The following is a 22,447-nucleotide window of genomic DNA, read 5'->3' as shown; positions in this document are numbered from 1 at the left end:
TCGCATCGTTTTTTTTTAACGATCCATCACCCCGTAGGAGTGATTGTTGACTTTTATTTAGACGGTTAATAGATATGATAGTCATTTTCTCACGGTATCACATGTCTACTTCATCCATAAAGACATTCGCCAATTGCTGAATCGCAATTAAGTATTAGCATTTGATCATAATTTAAAAAATGATGCTATGTCAATACATTAACAAATGGAGAAAAAAATGTATAATAATATAGCAGAGAATTTTCATTAAGCTTTTCTATTTTTAAAACTTTGCAAATAATCCTATTTGTTCATGTATGACCATGACCAGACACTATTTATGAGTACATGCTAATGGTATATAATAAAGCTATGTTTTCGGGACATCTTATGATTTATTATTTTAGAAGTTGAAGGAAGATGAAAACTTTGATTTTAGCTTATATTTGCTTTGTAATATTCCTTCCATCCGACATTGAAGCTAACGGTAAATCAGATGAAACGTGTGTTGTCAAAAATGAAGGCGGTTTCAGTTATGCTCAATGTGATTCAAACCTGGCGAGAAAATACAGCTGTTCCCTATCACAAAACCAACAATCATGGCTGAAATCTTTATACGATGCTGCCCTGTTGGACCGAACTATCAATAAAAGGAAAAGACGAGAAATACGACTTTTGAGCGAGGAAGAGCGGAATAATTTCTTTAAAGCAGTCAATACACTCAAACATGACAGGGTATGCCATAGATGCTAATGATATAAGAAAATTTAAAACAAGAAAAATATTCAGACTATATTGAAAATAATTGTATGGATATATCACTTAACGTTACACCTAAGCCGTTAATTTCGACGTTACGATGAGTGGTACCATCTTGCGCGACGTCATAATATTACCACAAGCTTCATAATATGTAAACGATCAATGTATCTAGCGTTCAGCTACATCTTGTGTATATGCTGTTCGTGGTTTCTTCTTTTAACTAAATTGTCTTTTAACTAAATTGTAGAATTAACTTACTTTTTTTTTAAATCTTCACATGTTTTATGAATGAGTCTAAACCATAAATATCGGTGTTTTTTTTTTTTTTTGTTTTTTTTTTTTTCAGTCTGTACCTCCAAATAAGTTTGATGTGCTTGCACTTGTCCATACAAACAATACCATCTGCTCAGTCCATCGGGGGTCCAACTTTTTAGGATGGCATAGAGTTTATTTGCTACTGTAAGTAAAGTTTAAACATTATCAATATACTCATATATCATATATTAACTTAGGATTAAAATATGTTTTTTTTTTGTACAATGTAAATGCATTATAAGTGATTGTTTAAACGCTATGTCGCATCCCAACTCGTATGTTAAAACATATCATATAATGAACATGTCAAAATGCGGTATCAACCCTCGATCTATGTCACTCCACGTGGCCTTTGAGGTGATATAGGAGTCTCGGGTTGATATGATTTGGCATGTCATATTTAGTATATTTAGGTATCGTCAACTTCGGTAATGAAAACAATACATCGAAGCTTTGTTTTTTAGTTCAAATGTATTGTATACTAAAGTACATTTTCTTCGTTTTATTCGACCTATGAAAAAAACCATGTATATATATCCGATTTCATTTAGGAATAACTGTAAAAAAACCTCGGCTTGATCATTTCCATGTTTGAAACAATTAGACGGATCTAACCACTTGAAAAGGATTGTCAACTGTCATTAGGAACACTGGTGTGTCTAACCGTCACGTGAAAGTACAATATTTTTACGCAAACTTCAACCGAACAAATTTAGAAAGTTCCAGTCGTTTCAACTTCAAATTTCTCAATTTATATATTAAGAGCTAAATAAAAGGTTTTTTTTTACCCTACAAACTTCAAAATTTTATCTGAAATTAAGAGTTTAGCAAGTGTGTACACAATATTAGTTTCTGACACACATGATTATAGGGACTTACAACTCAATTTGGACACAATATAGCACAATATTTGAAATTTAATTGAATATTTCCGCAAATCAACAAAAAATAAATAGGTCGATGTTTTGGGGTGTGGCCTCTTTGACACCTTATAACACGGAAACCGTAAGCCATGGCAGAGATTTTCATTTGGAATCCAAGAAACAAAAATTTTGAAATCGGACCAAAAAATGGAAAGATTATTTGGGGGCGTGGCCCAATGATATCTGAAACATAAAAATCGGCCGACAATAAGCCTTTCCTATCAATTCTAATGATAACACATCTATTTCCCCTTTTTGCCCCTTATAAAAAGGGGTGTACACATTACCAAGAAATTTCTACAGATATATGATATTTTTTTCCAACTGTCACACAAAGCGTAAAATTGATATCCTAATTGAAAATATACCATTAAGATTAAAATATGAATCATTAGTAAACAAGTTTAAATTTATGATAATGGGTAACATGTTATAAGCATTACAAAACCAGTGTCCATCTTTTTTGGGGGCAGGTCCCTCAGACCGAGTTGTCGCGTCAAGTCTTTCTTTGGTTGGTTGTGGTACGAACTGCGTCAATATATCGATCAGCGCCTTTCATTTAAAAGTAAATAGGAGATCATTTAAGTGCTTGAAGTCATTCAACACAATTTTTCAAAAAAGGTGTCAATGAGTAACAGATATACGAAAAGTGCTATCTTTTTTCAACTTTATTCTTATAGTGGTATTTATTAATAACTAGATGAAATTATACATGTAAGCTTTAACTTCTTAAAAATGGCCGATTTACATAATTGAATATTAGGGTCCAGGAAATATTTATCATTGGGATGGGACAGATACAAAATAAGTTACCAATATAAAAAATACTTGTCCCGTGACCATAGTTTAAAAAAATGTCCTATGTACTTGGTTGTTAAAAAAAGTCTATGTCTCATTCAAAGGAGATTACAATGGGCTCTTTAACCGACCATCTTTTATCTTCTTACGTTTCATAGTAAATGAGGGCCTATATTGTACTTCAAATTCTTAATTTAGTGTAGATGAGAGCCTACATTGTACTTCAAATTCTTAATTTAGTAAGACAAAAATGTACATCTTTTTTCTCTCTAAATAATAAAACATTTTCAATATTTTACACAATAATTACATTGACTATTCAAATAGGGAGTAGTAATTAGCAGTATGATGCAATAAGTTTATCCCATTTTCATCAAAGTAGAAAATAATGGCATATAGATGCTAGGGGCCATCTTGATATGGTCGTGGGGTATGGGCAACTGTCGACTCTAAGACCAATAATAAAAAACCCTATTCCTTGATAACTGGGCACTGTATATGTATGCTCTTGTCACATCTGAATTAAATCAATAAGTAAACTATGCAAACGTTTATAGCTTTCATTCCTACTCTTCATCTTGAAAGTTGTTTGCAAGGCCTTTAACAAGGAACAAGTAGATCAATAAATATAGAAGTCCAAACATATATGTCATGTGCATTTCTGGTATTAACACCACCCCCTAAAATAGTAAAGTCTTGAATTAAGCTTTATATCTTTATTCATACATCTCCATACAGAGGAAATAGCATACACAAACATAACTTAAAAAAATTGTCCCATACTCATTTCATCTGAAAAAAACTTGTTCCATAGTTTTCCATGAAGGAAAAAAATGCCATGCCCATTTGTACCAGCCCCATCCCGGTAATAAATATTGCCTGGTCCCTTATGGCCACCAGAAAAAATATTTGATTCTGTTTATGTTTACATCTGTAACCACACAAGGAAGTCGACCCATTCACGTAAAAAAGTATGTGTAAAGATTATCACATTCACTCATGGTTATAGAACATTTTCTGATCTTAAGAGTGCATACATTAGTGGCAATAGTGATCAGTGTATGTTAAAGCACCTTATTAATATAGTAAATTATACTTGTAGGTTCGAAACTGCCTTACGACAGACAGACAAGACCGTCGTCTTACCTTACTGGAATTCTGCCATGGATAACAACGAAATAACACGACCAGTCAATAGTGTCATCTTCTCTGACAAATTCCTTGGCAACGGGAATGGTAATGTCAATACAGGTCCCTTCAGAAACTGGAAAGATTTTAGAGGTTGTCCTTTACCACGTAATATCAGTGTTGGTAAGCCACTTCTTTCACCCGAGATTGTGAACATGATAGAAACTTGCGACAGTGTTAATTTGACGGAATCAGTAGTTGACGGAGGACCGTCTTGTGCTTCCCTCACTATTGAAGGTCAACATAATCTGGTACACGACTGGGTTGGAGGTGATATGGGAGATTTGGCCCTATCTGCAAATGACCCAGCGTTCATCTTACACCATGCCTTTGCAGATTATATTTGGGAGAAATTCAGACAAAAGCAGAGAAAACTTGGTATTAATCCCGAGATGGATTACCCCAGTATAGGTAAAGTAACTAAAAACTCAGACCTACGGAAATTTCATGTAGCAAATAGAACAATGGATTGCTTTCCATGGATTACTAATATGGAAGGATATTGGAATAATTTCACAGACTTGTATGAGTATGAAGACTCTCCAACATGTCCCAGTTGTGGAAATTCTAAGTATCTGACTTGCAACATGGCGATTAATGTGTGCATTGGCAATGTACCAAAGCCGCCAAATGCACTTATGTCAACACATCTTACTTTGATTATTGCCGTTGTGTCTATCCTGGGGGTTTTAACTATTTTATCTGCCGCATTGGCGTGTGTCAGTGGGTATCGGTCAAGAAATAAACCCAGAATAGGTGAAAAGGAAAGGCTTCTAGCGAATTCAGCCGATCTCCACACTAAAATACATACTTGAACTATTATTTCATTTTAAGTTTTTTTACAAGAAGTCTGATAACTAGTTCCATTCATCAAAATGTGAATATAAAAAGCAAAAATCAAATAACAAAGATCAAGTCATAAATAATTCAATGTCCGCAACCTAATGAACTACCCCGAATTTGATTGTGTTGTGTTTCACAAAGCCGGTACTGGGTCCGTTCGCCCTAGTGGACCCAGTTCATTTACCAACTACCGTCTAGCTAAGACAACAGAGCAATGCCATCCCCACTCCTACAACATAAGAGATTTGAATTCGCTTCCTCAATAGTCCACCAAGTCAGAAAATAGATTGTCATCTAATCCTTGATAGAGTATCTGTATTAACACCCTGGCTTGAACTCTAAAACCAGACCCATCTCCTCTACCTTCCCTTATTAATGATAACTTTCCCGGGGGAACATATATTGCTGTGTTCATCGCTAAGCTCAGACATACATTGTTTTATAAAGAACAAGGTAAATATGAATATACAAAATGTAACTATCTGCGAAATGTACAATAAAATACTTTATTGTATTGACTATAAAATACTTTATTGTATTGACTAATGTTCGAATATTAGCCTTAATATGATCACAACTGCCAATACAATACAAAGTATAAAAAGTGCGCAAATACGGAATTTAGCTGTCCAATACGTCATATTGGCCTGTTTAAAATCCATATTGGACTAATTAGTGAATAAAGGTATAATTGTCTAAGGTTTTCTATATTGGCCGAGTTGTTGGTCCTTGGCTAGCAATATTGGACTTCGGCTAAGCCTCAGTCCAATATGGGTAGCCTCTGACCAATAACTAAGCCAATATGGAAAACCATATGCAATAATACTAAAGCATTATACTAGGGAGTGTATACTGTATTATAAATTTCATGGTCCTGTATTAAATGTGCAGGGAACAAGTAATTTCATCATGTTATCAAAAAGTGGTCAAACATGTTCTGCCAACAATTCAGTTGTCCAAATTATCAAGGAAACCTCCAATTTCAACCACTTTCCAATGAAATTCAAGAAAACCCCTATTCCCTGCAATATAGTTATATCATATAGTACTTGTTCCATTTCACACCAAAATATAAGCTTAGAATTACAGGAATTCTGGGCACCTCTTCATATCATATCTTTTCAAAGGTTAGTAGACACATCAACATAGAATCTGTTGAGATAAGACAGCATTAAAACCTCAGACCTTCAGTCATATGAATGTACCTTTGTTAAATAGTATATATTATTTAACAAAAATAATGTGTAAATATTGACCTTAAAATTGTAAATAATCATGCTCACTGTTTTTCCTATGTTGTTTTTTTTTTCGTTCTCATTTTGTGTATTGACTAAAGGATGTTTGTTGCTCATGTTCAGCTAGATTTTCAAACTCCTCTTGTTTTATCCATTTCATAGCATAAATATTTGTTGCCCAGTGACCCCATCCACACTTTTCTTTTCATAACTTCATTAAACACAGCTTTAATTGTTATTTGAAAAAATTTCTTGTGAAATCATAGTTCAAGATCTTTTAAATGGATAAAACTTACTAAGACAAAACCTATGAAAAATCAACAGAAATCATTTTCTCAGCAAAATTTAAAATGCTTATATCTCAAAAACAAGCACACTGACCCATATTTTACTATTTATATTATTCTATCATGAAAGATCTTATAAGCTTTCACAACCCTTTGAGATCCTTGTTATACTTAAACAAAGCAGCAAACATATTTAATGCTGGTAGAATTTTGTAAACTCTGTCCTTTTTTTGGGCCAATAAAAACTTGTCGTTCATTGCAAGTTGTACTCTATGTTGAAGGTTGAACTATGCTCTTTTGTTGTTCATTTGTTACATGTCTATTGCATCTGGTTGGTGGAGATGCTGTCTCGAAATGTTTATCTCAACTTCTCTCTTTCAAAATTCTTTGACATATTTGTTTACACACAAAAGTAGTTTTTGGCATGCCAAAGTTCGATATTCTCAAAGACCTTTGTCACAACAAAGAACTATGGAATATACAAATGCTCTACAAGTTTCATGAAAACTGAAGTATAAACTAACCAAATTATAATTGAAACTCTTCTTGATCTTTTATTTCAGTTAAATAGATTTAAATTTTTGTTTGCAACTTGAGTTAATAGCTCTTATCTTTGAAAAATCATCCCATTTACAAATATTCAGAAAATGTTGCATTTCTCTGGTGATACAATCAATGATCAAATATAAAAAAAACAAACAAAACAAAGCTATGATTTATTTTATGAATGATATGTTACATCACTTTTAATGACACAGTTGAGAATTACATACATACAAGATGTACAAAGAATCATTTTTTTCATTCATTCTTTTGAATATTTTTTATCCAAAATAAATACATCTGTTTGAGCAACTATCTTTTTTTGATTTCCTGATTGATATGTTCTTAGGTAATATACTGTACATATAAACTAATGAGTGTATATCCTCACATAGACCATCAAATAATGCAAAACGCTGTCAAATTAACACTCACTGAGGTGGTTTGCCAAAAATAGATGTACAAAAATATGTATGTCCAATCAAACTACAGAATTCTATCTATAATTAATAACTTATATATAAGGATAATTTAGCCTGAGATAACAGCACCTTTAGAAATTATGAATGTACATGTAGTAAGATCATACTGCATACATTTATAACTGTTAATTTTATATTTATCAATATTTTCATGGATGTCCTGTTGTTATTTACTTTTGCAATGAAATATTGCTAACATTTTAATTTCATTCAAAATCTATATAATATTTTGACCAGAATGGAAGCGGTCATATAACTTGAATACTTGCAATAAAACTTTTAAAAGACAGCACAAATGGACAAAAAGACAGATGGACAAAGAACTGTCAATAAATCCCAAAACTCAAAAATGTAAAATCCAAAAGACATAAAAATCACACTAATAGAAATAAACTATTCCCCAAAGTTTCTTAAAAATTGCTCGAAACATAATGAAGTTAATGCACAAATATATGAAAGTTTCCTTTTTTTATGAATAAAGTCCCATAACTCAAAAATGAAAAATCAGAAATTTATAAAAAAAAAATCCAAAGGTAGCTCACATCAATCAACTAAAACAATTCACCAAAGTTTCATGAAATAAGCTTGTAAACTGCAAATGTCCACCTTTTATAATTAAAACCACATCATGAACTCTACATTGTAAAATCACAAATTTGCAAAAACTGAAAGGGAGCTGTCATTTATTTACAATTAACCATAATTTCATTGAAATTGCTCAAGTATTTTAAAATTTATAGTCCTAGACAGAAAATCACCTCATTTTTTTTGTACAAATAAAGTCCCATAACTCAAAAACAAAATTACTAAAAATCGTAATGGAACTCACACCAATCACAGGAAACAATTCACAAAAATTTGTGGTAGCATTTTTTGTTTTTGTGCAAAGTGTGAATGACAGCTGGAAAAGACGAACACTGGTATACCATAATACAGCCCAATTTTAAAGATAGGCATATGATAACAAATAGTTTAAATCAATTTTATCAATGTACAATGGCAATCAATTTACAATACAGGAAAATACAGTTTTTTTGCAAGCAAGGAGTTATTTGTTTTTAGTTAATTCTACAGATGAGATATTCAAATTTCAAAATATGGCAGCCTCTGGAAGAGTTTAAATAATAACTTCTGAGAAATACAAAAATTAACAAATGACAAAGAAAAACTTTCTTCTTGAATATTTTAAAAATCACTTTTAAATTACTATTCTACTTTCATAATAACAAGAGTAATGAAAAAAAAGAGACAATTAAATAATCAATAATCAATATAATATCTGTATTACAGCACAAATAAACAAATCAATGTCTTGCTCTATTCATGTACTACAGGTAACTTCATACAATCAACACAGTCATATTTTCTTAAAGAAGACTCCATACAAGTTCTACAATAACTACATATGACAACATTGTCATACCATCTAGTCATGTCTGTATTTATATGTACTGATTTATCACAAATTACACTACAGAACCATAGCATGATATGTATTGAAAAATTACAAACAAAAGTTTCAACAAAAAGTATTCATTATTGTTCATTTCATAAAATTTCATCAAATGTAACTATTTCGAACTCACCTCCAATGACCAGAAAGTTTAAAGCAAGTATCATTTCTGATACAAAACAAACAAAAAGTTTTTTTTTCTCCAACTCGAAAATAAAAAAAATCAGTAATTCATAAAAATCCAAAGGGAGCTCACATCAATCAAACAATTCACCAAAGTTTCATGAAAATAAGTGCAAGTTATAGTTTGAAAACTGTGATATTAACCTTTTTTATTTTTAAAGTCCAATAACTATAAATTGTAAAATCACAAATTTTCAAAAATCATCAGTATAAATAAACAATATACCAAAATTTCATTGAAATTGCTGTAGCTGTTTTTAAGTTATACAATGTAATCCTAAACAAAAAAACATCCTATTTTTGTATAAATTTTATTCACACAACTCAAAAATGAAAAATCTGAAATAACTATAAACAAAAGGAAGCTCACATCAATTAAAAGAAACAATTTGCCAAAGTTTCACAAAAATTGGTTGCAGCATTTTTGACTTATTGTGAAAAGTGTGAAAGATGGAGGAACCAACATTTTTTCCTTGTGATGGATATTTATGGTGTAAGCTAGCAGATTGTAATCACACAAATATTGGATGAATACCTTTCTCAGTCAGTCTCTTTCGACAAGTTGGGCATCTATGGTTTGACCTAATGGAAGCTTTGATACAAGGTTTACAAAACAAATGTCCACAGATAGTTGACATCAACTGTACTTTCTCTTGTTGTAGCTGATCATAAAAAAAAATGGTGGAACTTATTTTTTTATCATAGAAAGTAATTAGGTCTGTTGTAATTTACTTAGAACATTATCTATCATCTCTGATGTCATAAAATGCTTAAGTTAAGATAATTATTGCCATATGCATGGAATGCCACATAAATAAATCAAATAGTTCTACCACCTCCTATAAATGTTTCCTAATGGTACTATGCTTAAGTACTAGTTTTAAAGTTCACACAAAATTATTTTTTTTCTAAAATATTGAATTGTTTAAATCAGGTGACATTGTTATGAATAATCTAGCCATATTGCATTTGAAAATATATTTTCTTATTCCCAAATTTTTGAAAATAAATATTCTGCCCCAATCAAAACTGTCAGCCCCCTTCAGAATCAAATGGGTATCCTCTTGGTGTTTTGACTAAAAACAAACTTTACTACAAACACCAGAACTAAATTTTTCTTGCAGGTCATTGTTGCTATCTGTTCATTTTCAATTTTTTCTGGAAATAACACTACTGTCAACAAAGAAATTAGAACACATCTAGGATCATTATTTGTCAACAAAGTATCAGTAAACTGAAAAGGCTGAATAATAATAGAATTTTCTCAAAATAAATTGCAAAATTCAGTCAGCATAAACAAAAAGCCATGACTTGAGAATAGCTCCTGAGACAATTATATAATTTTAGTCAATGAGATTAAGTATATTCATCACAAATTAAGTTCTGACAAGCTTTCAAAAAAAATATTTGATAGATTTCTACAAAAAAACATGAAGTTGCAGCCTACCTATATTAAGCCAGGTACCAAATATTGAATACACCTGTCCAATGGAAAATGTCAGTCCATACGGTGAAAAAATGGGAAAGTCCCACAAAACACGAAGTTCATATCAGACATCAATCAAAATTTCTAAGTATGAACAATCTAGATGAAGCCACCAACCAAACTTGAAATCAATCTACTAAGTGTGATTCCAATTTATATTTTGTGACGACAATTTGGATGGATTGAATGACGGATGGACAAGGTGATTCCAAGATACCACAATTTATATTTGCACCTACCTCTTTATAATCGTCCATGCAGACAGGACAGGCTATTCTCCTTATACCAGGGGAGGAACATGTAACTTTATCAGCAAGAGAAGAACTGGGACTTTTATCTGTTCTTTATAATAAATAAAACAAGCATTTTGATAATACTGCATGCCAAGCTATAATCCCCTAATGGCTGAATATCAACTGACAAGAATAGAATGCTAACTTCAATTGTGATATATTGAGCAATGTTTTGTTTATACAAATGTATGTGCATTATGTTATTATGTTATTATTGTGTCATGACCATTTAATGTGTTTGAACAGTACCGGTATGTAATTTGAATTTGAATTTTCTCATTTGGTATGGATTCAAGTCTCCAAATTTGCAATAAATTTTTTCAATACTTCATGACTAATTTTCAGGGTATATGAGGCTAAGGAGAGGCTTTATTGCTCATTCTCCTACTTTAATATCATGAAAATCCATCATTTATAGTATGTTTGTCAGGAACAGAATATATGTCAATGTTCAGGATATCGGAAATATTTTTTTTATGCAGTGTATGAGACATCCTAGGTTTTTTTCAGTACAATATGGATGATTCTCTCTTTCAAAATTCTTTGACATATTTGTTTACACACAAAAGTAGTTTTTGGCATGCCAAAGTTCGATATTCACAAAGACCTTTGTCACAACAAAGAACTATGGAATATACAAATGCTCTACAAGTTTCATGAAAACTGGAGTATAAACTAACTAACCAAATTATAATTGAAACTCTTCTTGATCTTTTATTTCAGTTAACTAGATTTAAATTTTTGTTTGCAACTTGAGTTAATAGCTCTTATCTTTCAAAAATCATTCCATTTACAAATATTCAGAAAATGTTGCATTTCTCTGGTGATACAATCAATGATCAAATATAAAAAAAAAACAAACAAAACAAAGCTATGATTTATTTTATGAATGATATATTACATCACTTTATGATATCGGAATTATTTTTTTTATGCAGTGTATGAGACATCCTAGGTTTTTTCAGTACAATATGGATGATTACAATACTTTTGTACACTAAACTGTATTATAGCCTTATTATTATACAGCTACTATAGAAAATATGAGTACAATAATTGTCCATTGCCATATATGAGTGAGCATAAGTAAATTTTGTATGACCAAATTTATGAGGGCCCAATACAAAACTATTTTGAACAGTAAATAATTGTCATGATATCCAATTACATTCCATTTTTATTCAAGTTATCGTATACCCATATAGTTCAGGAAAATATTTGTTTCTGACCCCTTTATTCCTAAAATGGGCAATGCAGCAACCCCTAAAAAAATCCCAGTCTTCCTTGGACAGTATGACAATTTGAAGAAAAAAAAATTCACTTATAGTCAACATAATGTCGGGATTTTTTAAAAATGCAGAAAAAAATTTTGGCCCCTCATTTGTAAACAGTATATATCATAATCACCATAATCATTACTACTATGACTTTAGTTGTATAGAATATTGTGGAAAAATATTATAAATGTAAAAATGTTTTTAACTGAAGTTATATAATTCAATTCAATGAAATGTTTACTTTTGCCCTATAGCTGGGGCCATAACCATAAATTTGATTCCAACCTTCCTTTTGTGATTTCAAACTTTGTTGTAAAATTTCATGAAAAACAAACAACTAATACTTGTTGCATGAAAACAAGGTCTACAAATGACAATGATCCCATGCTTTTATATGACTCCTAATTTTTTAGATCATCTGAAAAGGAAGAAATGGATTGCGGCAGGGAATTTACTATCTGAAGGAGGCTCCAAGGAGTCTTCTCTGACAGTAATCTACGGATGGGGTCTTTTATGTGCAAGAAGAATGGCACTTTCTGCACAAGCTGACCTACTGTTTTAAGTGGTCAGGTTTTCCTCTTATGGCTTGACGTCACCAAGCCTGGGCTACCCCATTACGCCACTTTTGGTTCATATCTTAAAAGCTGTGGGCTTAGCATCAGACCGCTAGCCAGATTTCTAATTACTCATTCCCTTTCCTTTCTTTGACAAGCTGGGCTCTACTTCAGGCCAATACTTAATAACACCCATGTCCCACAGTGGGTTCTCAAGTTTCGGTAAATAATGATCTGATAAGTTATTTTTCCAGTGCTTATAACCAGCATACTTACAAATCTGAAGATAAATCCAAATGGTCAATGTCATTTTCAATATCATGCACATATCCTCTTTCCCTCAATGGTGATGCTGAAAGTAAACAAAAATATCTCGATATAATATGCAAATATTGCAATAACTGATGTATCATGATTTTTAATCACTTAAGAGTTTTCTTTATGATATACTTGTAATAGGCCTTTTTTCCTTTCCTGTCTATAAAGTGTACAGTTAAATTTGTCTAAATGTACTTTGAATCTAAAGGAACTAATTTACTACTCAGTCCACCTTTTTAGTGTTATATAATATGAACTTATTAATTTAACTTACATGGATCCCTTGAGTTCAATACCTGAAATACACAATGTACAAGTGTTTGTATTTTCTAATATTATGTTAACTTAATTCAGTTTAAATAGGTAATGAAACTCCAATGGCACTATACAAAGCCAACAAAATAACGGCATTCTGCTGTAAAGCAGGATTTTTTGGGGGGGCTCCTAATTTTAACATATTTAAGTAGTTTGTTTAAAACATATGGACCAACAAACAGAAAGGCAGACAATGTGATTTCTACATATCCCTAAATTTGGCTTCTAGAGTGTATGCTATTCAGTGTAAAATAAAAAGCTTTGTTGAGCACAACATGATACGACTGCAGTAATCAAACCCTGAACACTTGGGGCAAGTGTGGACATAATATCAGTATTTGACAAACTTAAGCATAGGAACTTACAATTCATTACGGACACAATAAACAGCTTGAACACTATATTGCAAAAAATTTTAAATTTAATTAAAATTTTAAAAAATCAGACCAAAGATAAAGGAGTACATTTTTTTCAGGTGTAGCCCCTTTGATGCCTTATAACTCAAAAATTGTAAAAGATATCTGACATCTGATTTTAAAATGCAGGCAGGGACTTTTATGAGAAATCCAATTATACAAAACATATATTTAAAATTGGTCCAAAAAATTTTAAAAAGTCAATTTTTTCGGGTGTGGCCCCTTCGACACCTTATAACTTGATAACCGTAAGAGATATCTATACAATCTGATTAAAATAGCTGGCAGGGAATTATATGAGGAAGCTAATAAAAAAATTTTGAAATCTGACCAAAAATAAAATAGTTGAATTTTTTTTTGGCCTTATCCAACTTTAACACCCTATAACTTGAAAACAGTCCAAAACACATAAAATGTACTGATACATTTGTTTACCAGAATTAAATAAGAAACAAAAGAAAAGAAGAATAATTAAAATGGAAAAAAAAAACCAAACATTCTATATGAGTTTCAATAAAACACCTATTTTTAACTTTTTGGCCCCTTTTTCTAAAACGGTAGGGCCATAATGTCTAAATTAAAAGGAACCTTCCTTGAGTGGGTTATAATTAGAAAAATCATACAAAAATTTCAGAAAGATTGGTCAACCACAACTGAAGTCATCACACGGAAATGAAATGCACCATAACATTATATGATGGCAATTTTTTTGCGGTTGTATAAAAATGGAAAGGGAACTTAAATTAATCAAAATAAGTAATTCACCAAAGTTTCATACCAATTTGTGGTAGCTATTTTTTTTTAAGTCCGAAAAGCTGGTACTTTTCCCATTTCCATAAGAATATTAAGTTTCACAACTTGAAAATGTATAAACGGAATCGTATAAAAATCATAAGGGATCTTATATCAATAGAAATAAACAATTCATCAAAGTTTCATAAAAATTGCTAGAAGCATTTTAAGTTTTGCCTTTATTAAGAATTAAATCCCATACCTTAAAAAATTAAAATAAGAAATTTATGCTTCTTAAATCATTTCCGGAAGTTAATCATAAGTACCTGTCCCATTCTTGGAGATAACCAGCTGTATCTACTGTTTACTTTTGGTTTTTTCTTCATTTGATCAATGAAGAGTACAAGGGCTTCCGCCGCAAAATAAAAAAAAATAACCCCAAAACAAAAAACAAAAGGACAGAAATAAGCTATTTCTTAAAGTTTGTTAGGAATTGCAGACCTGCTTATGATACATGATAATCTGTACTTTATCATATACTAATTAAGTTGCATAAAAAATAATATTGGAATTTTATAAAAATTGATTGGTGATCAAATCAATTAAAAGAAACAATTCATCAAAGTTTCATGAAAATTGGTGGGAGTGTTTTTGAGTAATTAAACTTTTTGTAAAAAAAGGGAAAGGCAGAAAGACAACAGTACACCATAATGTATCCTGTCTAAAACAATAGCCATATAAAAATTGAACATTGGTATTTTTCAACATTTAAGACATACCCGGTACATTATTACAGAAGCAGAAAAAAGCTTGCTGCACCAGGGTCCACATGAGCTGTTTTAGCATGGTGGGCTGCCACAGTTAAAAAATCAGTACCTTGATTAAAATATTTTCTTCCCATGCCAGGAAATTAAAATGACTCGTGAAGACTCCCACGCTTACCATGTTTACAGCTGTTATTCATAATTTTGATCAATTAAATACTTGTTGATTTACGAATGTTATTCACATTTTAAAAGATTAGTTGGTAGTGTATTAACTTGATATCGATGACTGGAGGGGAGGTCCTTGATGACGTAGTTTATGTTGGCAGAATTTAGGGTGTTGTTTAATTTATTTTTTATGGTTTTATTCATGAGAAAAACAGATCCTCCCTCATTTCTCTCGGGGATTACAGGATTAGTCCACTCTTGATAGTTAAAAACTCGAGTGAAGAAATCCTGTAATATCCCCTGGAGACTCAAGGAGAATCTATATCTCCTCCATCGTTAAAAAATCAGTGCCACAATTAAACTGGCATTCGCCATCATTAACTTTTAATTTCCATTATTGGCATACAATGCCACAGAAACCCATCAATTACAGACTCAGATTATATAAACCAATTAATAATGACAAAAATATGGCTGAAGCCAATCTGAAGATAATTATGACATTCATAAGAATCTTAATTATTTATCCCAAGCTAATTTTAAGGGAAGTGTCAATCAGATTAAAAGATTTATAGTGAGCCAATCAAAAGTGACTATGGTCAAAGGTAAGTCAGCCTTGGCTAAATGCATGTGGCTATTTTTTAATGCAAAGTTTAATATAGGTTGAATATTAAAGCATTTTCAACATATAGAAACTGATTTACCTAATCAAGGAACATATAGAATCCCAAAAGCAATGTTTATTCCATCTCGATACTTGCTACAACACTTCACATTAAAAATTCATTGGCTGGCTTTTGTTTACACTGCCGTGCTATTGTCTTGTTGTGTATCTTCCTGTCAGGAGAACACATGTTTTTTGGCAGAAAAATAGATTAGAATTCTCAGTCTAAATATAGTATCAATAGCAGGATTAACAAAAATGAATTTTTCAATAAATAACCACATGCTTTGACCCATATTAATCCAGTTTTATGACTGTAAATGGTTTTTTTTTCAATAATGAACTTCTTATTAAAACCCCTTCCCCAAGTCAGCTTCTCTGATTCATGAATGTATTTTTTGCACCTAAATGTACATTTTGTATATGCTGGTTCCATTAAATAACTTCCTGAAAAATGGCAGCTGACACTATTTCAGGCAACATATTTTTGAAGACCAGAGTAATACACGTACATGATATTGTTAATGCTAAAAATGACTAGCAAAGCTGGAAAAGTTAGGGAAGACATGGATATCATAATTCTAACAAAACACAAAAACAATAAAATGAAAAATTGTTATATCTTGACTTGGGATGGGGGGGAAATGGGTCAGTTGGGTAACTGTAACCAGACAATTTTTTTTCTTGACCTTTCTTGAACTAAATGACAGCATATTGAGGTATAACAAAGTATGCTTATGGATGAACTTACCATTACTGGTGAGTTAATGATCCTTGTAGGAGCATTAGTATGTGTTGGACTTGTCAGATCAATAACCAAATCTTCATCCTGGTCACTGGTTAGATCCACAAACTCAGCATGGGCTGAAAAATCAATTCTATCATGTATCTAAAGCATATGATGTACACTAATGCTTAAACAAAAGATAAGAAATTATTGAAATTCTGCTATTTTCCATATTTTTTATATGATAAAGATTGTAGATATAAGTGGCTACTGAGTTTATAAATTACCCCCATGATCCTAAATTGACAAAAACAACCTTTCTTCTAGCAGAATAATCATTTAACTGATACATATTCAGGGCTACTTTATTATTTGTGGGACACTACTTTCATGTTTTTCTGGGGGGGGGGGTACTATGGAACAATAAAATCAAGAATCCAATGAACAATGAACTGCATGGAGGAACATTGACTCCGATAGAACTACTAATACTGTTCAATATCAGTATTTTTGGCCATAGGTGGATTGTGACATTCAGTATCCTATAACTTCTGTTTTCTCCATCTTTCCTAGGTGAACAGGTGTCACTAATGTGGCATTCTGAACATGGGGCTTTACCACTTTTCGTTTAAAATAGAAATTGCAAGGAGTCTGAATTTTTCATTCAAAAGAATTTGACTTACTTAAACTTTTACTTGTAATCAGGGCATTGAAAGGGGTAGTCTGGATTCCCATACAAATATACCATATATTTACAAATACAGGTATGTAACTTATAAATGACTCTTAAATGTTATTGTTGTTAATAATTTATCTGCAAAAAAAACCAACTAAATGTTCACAAAATTCTGGCTTTAAACTTTGAGTGAAAATAGCTTTGCTTTAGTGATAAATGCAGATCATAGCTGATTAGCATAGATTTTTTTCTATTTCATTGACCCATAAAACCTGAATTGAAGTATCAAAAACAATGTCTTTTCCTTGAAGCACCAAAACTGATAATCATGAAAGTACAGTATACCATCTACATCCACAACATCATTTCTCTCACTAAGGGGCCTCCACTGGCTCCTAGCACGTCTAGTTGGTACAACCACTGGTGACCTTTGACCTGAGGAACTTCTTGATACAAGTCTTCTGATCCTCCTTATTCTATTATGGTTTCTGTTCAATCTTGGCAACTCCTAATAAAAAGAAAATATCAGACAAACTGCAGAAAGGTTAATTGAAATGTTGCAATATAAAATGTACATTAATGATTCTTGTGTGTTTTTAGTTTTAGTTGATGTAATGGTGAGCATTACCTAGAGGAAGTGCAGATTGAGACCATCTTTAATCTTTAATGTTGCAAAGTAGTATGAATTAATAATTAGATAGGGAATACATGAAAAAAAAACTTTACTGTATTCAGTACTCCATTTTACATGTATATAAAGGGTTTTGTTAACACTGTTGGAGCCTATTAATGTAATGTATCAAACATGTACAATGCACAAATTTATTTGAAAAACAAAAAAAAAAGGTTGTATTGATCTGTTTTGTCCCATGAAAAGTCTCCTTTGAGTTTTAGACTTTGACATTATGAGAATAAAAGGGATATGGTATATTGTACAAATGTATGTTACACCTTACAGTGGTTTAAAAACACTATCTTTACATCCATACATATAATTATGATACATATTGTATCAGCTACAGTGACTGAATTAAGAATATGCAGTATATGACTGCCCTTTTACTACCAAATCAAATCAAATTTAAGTATAAGATACATGTACATTGAATATTGAGTCAGGAGATTCAAGCTGACACTAAAATAACATAACTACTGGCAATATGTTGACTATAAATTGACATGAAACATGGCAGTATGGCAAGCAGTAGATGCATTGAATGTACATGTATTTGTGTTGGTTACTGGTAGTTTAAAGTGGTGATATCTTACACAGCTCTCAACAATATTGTATAAATGTGGACTTTTTTTAGCTATCTTCATGCTTATTTTATATAATATACATGGATTAAACATTATGTACATACACTTCTTCCATAGTGCGACCTTTCTGCTTGAGCAGTCATAATATACATGTATGCACTGTATATTTACAGGCAAAATATGCTCACTGACTGTCAAAAATGTCATTGTTTTGAACCTGTCTGCTTTGCATTAAAAACCCCTTTTTATAACTGGCCTAAAAATTTCTCTTTTAAAAATTTTGTTGGAGTAATAGGACAACAACAATCACCACACATAACTTTGCTATATTTGGCTTGCAGTATTAAGTTCTGATATCGGGAGTGTCTAAGCTCCCATCGGGGAGTTAACACGAAAATTTAAGATTCAGGAATTAGTTAAAACTTCTTTTAGGGCTATTTGTAGCATTTATTGACAACATTTAATGCTCTTGTGATAATACCCAAGTTACCTTCAACAATTTTCCTTAAATAACTTTAAACTTCTTTTTCCTCTGACCAGTGTATACATTTGTACCTCATTCTGGTGCAATTTCAGAATTCCGTGTTTTTTTTAAATGAAAAACATACACATGCACATCTGGATCATTCCTCATCAAGAAAAACAAGGTATTTCACCTTTGCACCAGGAACAGATTACACAAAAAATAATGGCAACAAATGACCCTTGCCAATGGCATTCATTCATTTGTTAAGAAAGCCATAATTTGCAATTATGATAATTTACTTTATTTAAGAAAAAAAAAAACATATGAATATCCAGAAATTTTCAGAAAGATCCATTGACAGATAAATGAATAATGGGTCCTGAAATGGATTTTTTCTAGAATTTTACATTTTCAACTTCGAAAAACTTCTACTCTTAAACTACTAAATGGATTGAAACAAAACTTAGCATGAAAGGTATGTAAAGCATCTTTATTAACAATATGTGCATAGGCATTCTTAATCTTGCGAAAAACATGGCCATTGTTACTAAAAATACACCACAGGGGTCAAATTGCAGAATTTTGCACAGGTCTCGAAACAGCTAGGTTTAACTAAAATCTGGCAGAGGTAAATTTATTCATCATGATGGGATGGACCTATGCTGAAATTTTCAGAAAGTTCCATTGATGGATGAATGAGTTACTTGTATGGGTCCTGAAAAGGATTTTTTCTGGAATTTTACATTTCCAACTTTGAAAATCTTGTCTTCTTAAACTCTTGCATGGATTGAAACAAAACTTAGCATGAATATTCAGAGGAACATCATTAACAATTTTTGTACTGAGATTTTTGATCTTGTGAAAACATGGCCATTGTTACTAAAAATTGACCATGGGGATTAAATTGCAGAGTTATACATATATTAACTAAAAAACTTGGGTTTAGCTAAAAACTAGCATAGGGTAAATTTGTTCAGCATGATAAGATGGACATATGCTGACATTTTCAGAAAAATTTGTGGACAGATGAATGAGTTTTGAGTCCTGAATTGGATTTCTTTCTTGAATTTTACATTTCCAACTTTGACTATCTTCTCCTCTGAGGCTACTAGTGGATGGATTTCAACCAATCATGGTATGGATGTTTGTTTGGCTATACTTAACAATCTGTGTAGAGTCAATACGATACGAAAACTTTATTTAGATTCCATAGTAATAACAAACAACACAAGCTCTTGTGAGCTTTCAACCAAATGAATATACATTGCACACACAAGACATTCAAAGCATATAGACTGCACATACAAATAGGCATGCATAGCTGAAAAGCAAATGCGCAGCAAATTACGTACACATACCAACATGAATTACACAAAACGGCAATAAACCAAATAGTACAGCAACAAGTGCATTATACAAGGCAACCCCGCGTTTGCTTTGTTCATAAACGAAAAGCAAACACGAAATGTCTACATGTTTGGCAAATTATATAGGATTCATAATGAGATACAACAAAGGTACATTGTATGTTTTGTTTTTCTTACACTCATTGCAGCTGGTTCTAGTTGGAAGCACTTATAAATTGAAAAACTGTCTAAAATTGATATTTAGAGGAACGAAACTTAAATAAAAATGAAACACATTGACCGAAATTTACTTCAGCTCCAAAATCCCCCCCCCCCCAAAAAAAAAAAATCTATTAAAAAAAATGATAATAATAATAATAATGATACACCGCCAAAAATGGGTTTTCTTGCAAGTTGGTTATGTTAATTCAACGACATCATCTATATATATATATATATATATATATATAAAGGTCTGAAAAATTCCCAACGATGTTAGAACTATCAAATTTGCGATGCAAATTTTTGGTCGTTCCCTCCGCGGGACTCGTACTCGTACCGCTGTGACATCTATGGCAACACCGCCTGCACGAAGTCCAGCGCCCTAGACCACTCGGCCAGCTAGGCTATATAAAAAATATAGCTTTCGCTGGCCGGGTCATTCCTCCTCGTAGGATTAATCTAGGGCAGTAACTTAGTACACGATGTATGGCAGTACGGGACAGTTCATCTAGATGTTATTATGTAGGATAGAGGATCAAATTAATGATGCATGTCACAACAAATCAATATTATACAACGTCTCAGAATGTGACGACTCTATTCGCTAAAAATTCCCAACGATGTTAGAACTATCAAATTTGCGATGCAAATTTTTGGTCGTTCCCTCCACGGGAAGCCATAGATGTCACAGCGGTGCGAGTTCGAGTCCCGCGGAGGGAACGACCAAAAATTTGCATCGCAAATTTGATAGTTCTAACATCGTTGGGAATTTTTCAGACCTTTCTATAAGTTTACGTTATCTTCCCTGTATCAATTTGATCCGATGGAGCAGTGTAGCGAATAGAGTCGTCACATTGTGAGACGTTGTATATATATATATATATATAGATTTTCACTGTCCTTATTACATGGTAATTGGTAAAAATTTGTTAAAACTAAATTTGGTAAGATGGTGAAAGGATTAGGCATGCATTTGTAGCTTTCGTAAAACATAACTTAGTATAATAATAACTATGAATATTACATAATAATGAAATCTAGATGTAAATCTTTAGGCACTGAGATTTTTGTTAAACCCAGGTTCGGTGCAAATAAAAAGAATTGTAGTTGAGTAACAAAATGCAATTTTACGCATGTTACACTAATTAAGTTTGTGAAGAAAAGGTTGATTTGTAACGCGGTCATAATATTGAACTTTTGATTTACACTACAGAAGTTTTATGGTTGTCATCATGAACTCGTGAATCGTTACGGTGTATCAATCTGCACCATAAAAACTTATTTGTTCAACGTGTCATAGTTTTCCTTTCCTCTTTCGTCTACCCCGGACTTGACTTTTTATGAGCAACTCGGCGGGTGTTTCTAGAAAAGTAGAGGACGCTTAACCTGTCGCTTCACCTGGTCCATGCCCCCAGTTTTTAGATGACTTAATAGTGCTCAGAACCCTGGTCGGAGCTAGGGTGCTCTGTCTACAGAGCAACTGGGTTGTGTGCACCAGTTGGTGGAATAAGGTATTCCTGGTATGTTACATGCTAGGGTCGTCAGACCATAATACTGAAAACCTGACCGCAAACCATAGTGGTGCAAGGTGTTGAGGAAGATGTGACCACGTTCCTCGCACGTTTAAGAACCCTTCTATATGGTTTTCTATCGGAGTAGGAACCACTGGGCTCTGCCACAGGATGATAAATTATCCGACCCTACCCAACTCTCCCTATTTCCAGTTGCATTCAAAATTTGTCGACCCCATTATACCTGTGTCCCATCCATTT

The 22,447-nt window shown here is 32.2% G+C and overlaps 2 protein-coding genes across 3 annotated transcripts; one reads left to right on the top strand and one right to left on the bottom strand.

The window, feature by feature from the left end:
* The first annotated feature begins 361 nt into the window (after positions 1-361).
* LOC148622717 (tyrosinase-like protein) lies at positions 362-6,592 on the top strand. The gene is made up of 3 exons (XM_088572788.1): positions 362-714; positions 1,088-1,200; positions 3,880-6,592. The coding sequence occupies exons 1-3, from the start codon at positions 400-402 to the stop codon at positions 4,778-4,780; spliced, it is 1,329 nt and encodes a 442-aa protein (XP_088428914.1). The 5' UTR covers positions 362-399; the 3' UTR covers positions 4,781-6,592.
* Positions 6,593-7,033: 441 nt separating this feature from the next.
* Positions 7,034-20,696, bottom strand: LOC148622716 (E3 ubiquitin-protein ligase RNF4-like). Of its 2 annotated transcripts, none has more exons than XM_088572789.1 (7): positions 20,652-20,696; positions 17,727-17,889; positions 16,730-16,842; positions 13,194-13,215; positions 12,878-12,953; positions 10,717-10,819; positions 7,034-9,653 (listed from the first exon to the last, which is right to left on the bottom strand). In XM_088572789.1, the coding sequence occupies exons 1-7, from the start codon at positions 20,655-20,657 to the stop codon at positions 9,504-9,506; spliced, it is 633 nt and encodes a 210-aa protein (XP_088428915.1). In that variant the 5' UTR covers positions 20,658-20,696; the 3' UTR covers positions 7,034-9,503. The 2 variants fall into 2 exon arrangements, with proteins under 2 accessions (XP_088428915.1, XP_088428916.1); XM_088572790.1 differs by having other exon boundaries at positions 20,466-20,658.
* Positions 20,697-22,447: the final 1,751 nt, after the last annotated feature.

Source organism: Perna viridis, chromosome 3, assembly GCF_037379345.1.
Source record: "Perna viridis isolate PV_CMFRI_1.1 ecotype Kerala chromosome 3, ASM3737934v1, whole genome shotgun sequence".
NCBI lineage: Eukaryota > Metazoa > Mollusca > Bivalvia > Mytilida > Mytilidae > Perna > Perna viridis.
This window is presented reverse-complemented; position numbering and strand designations above follow the sequence as displayed.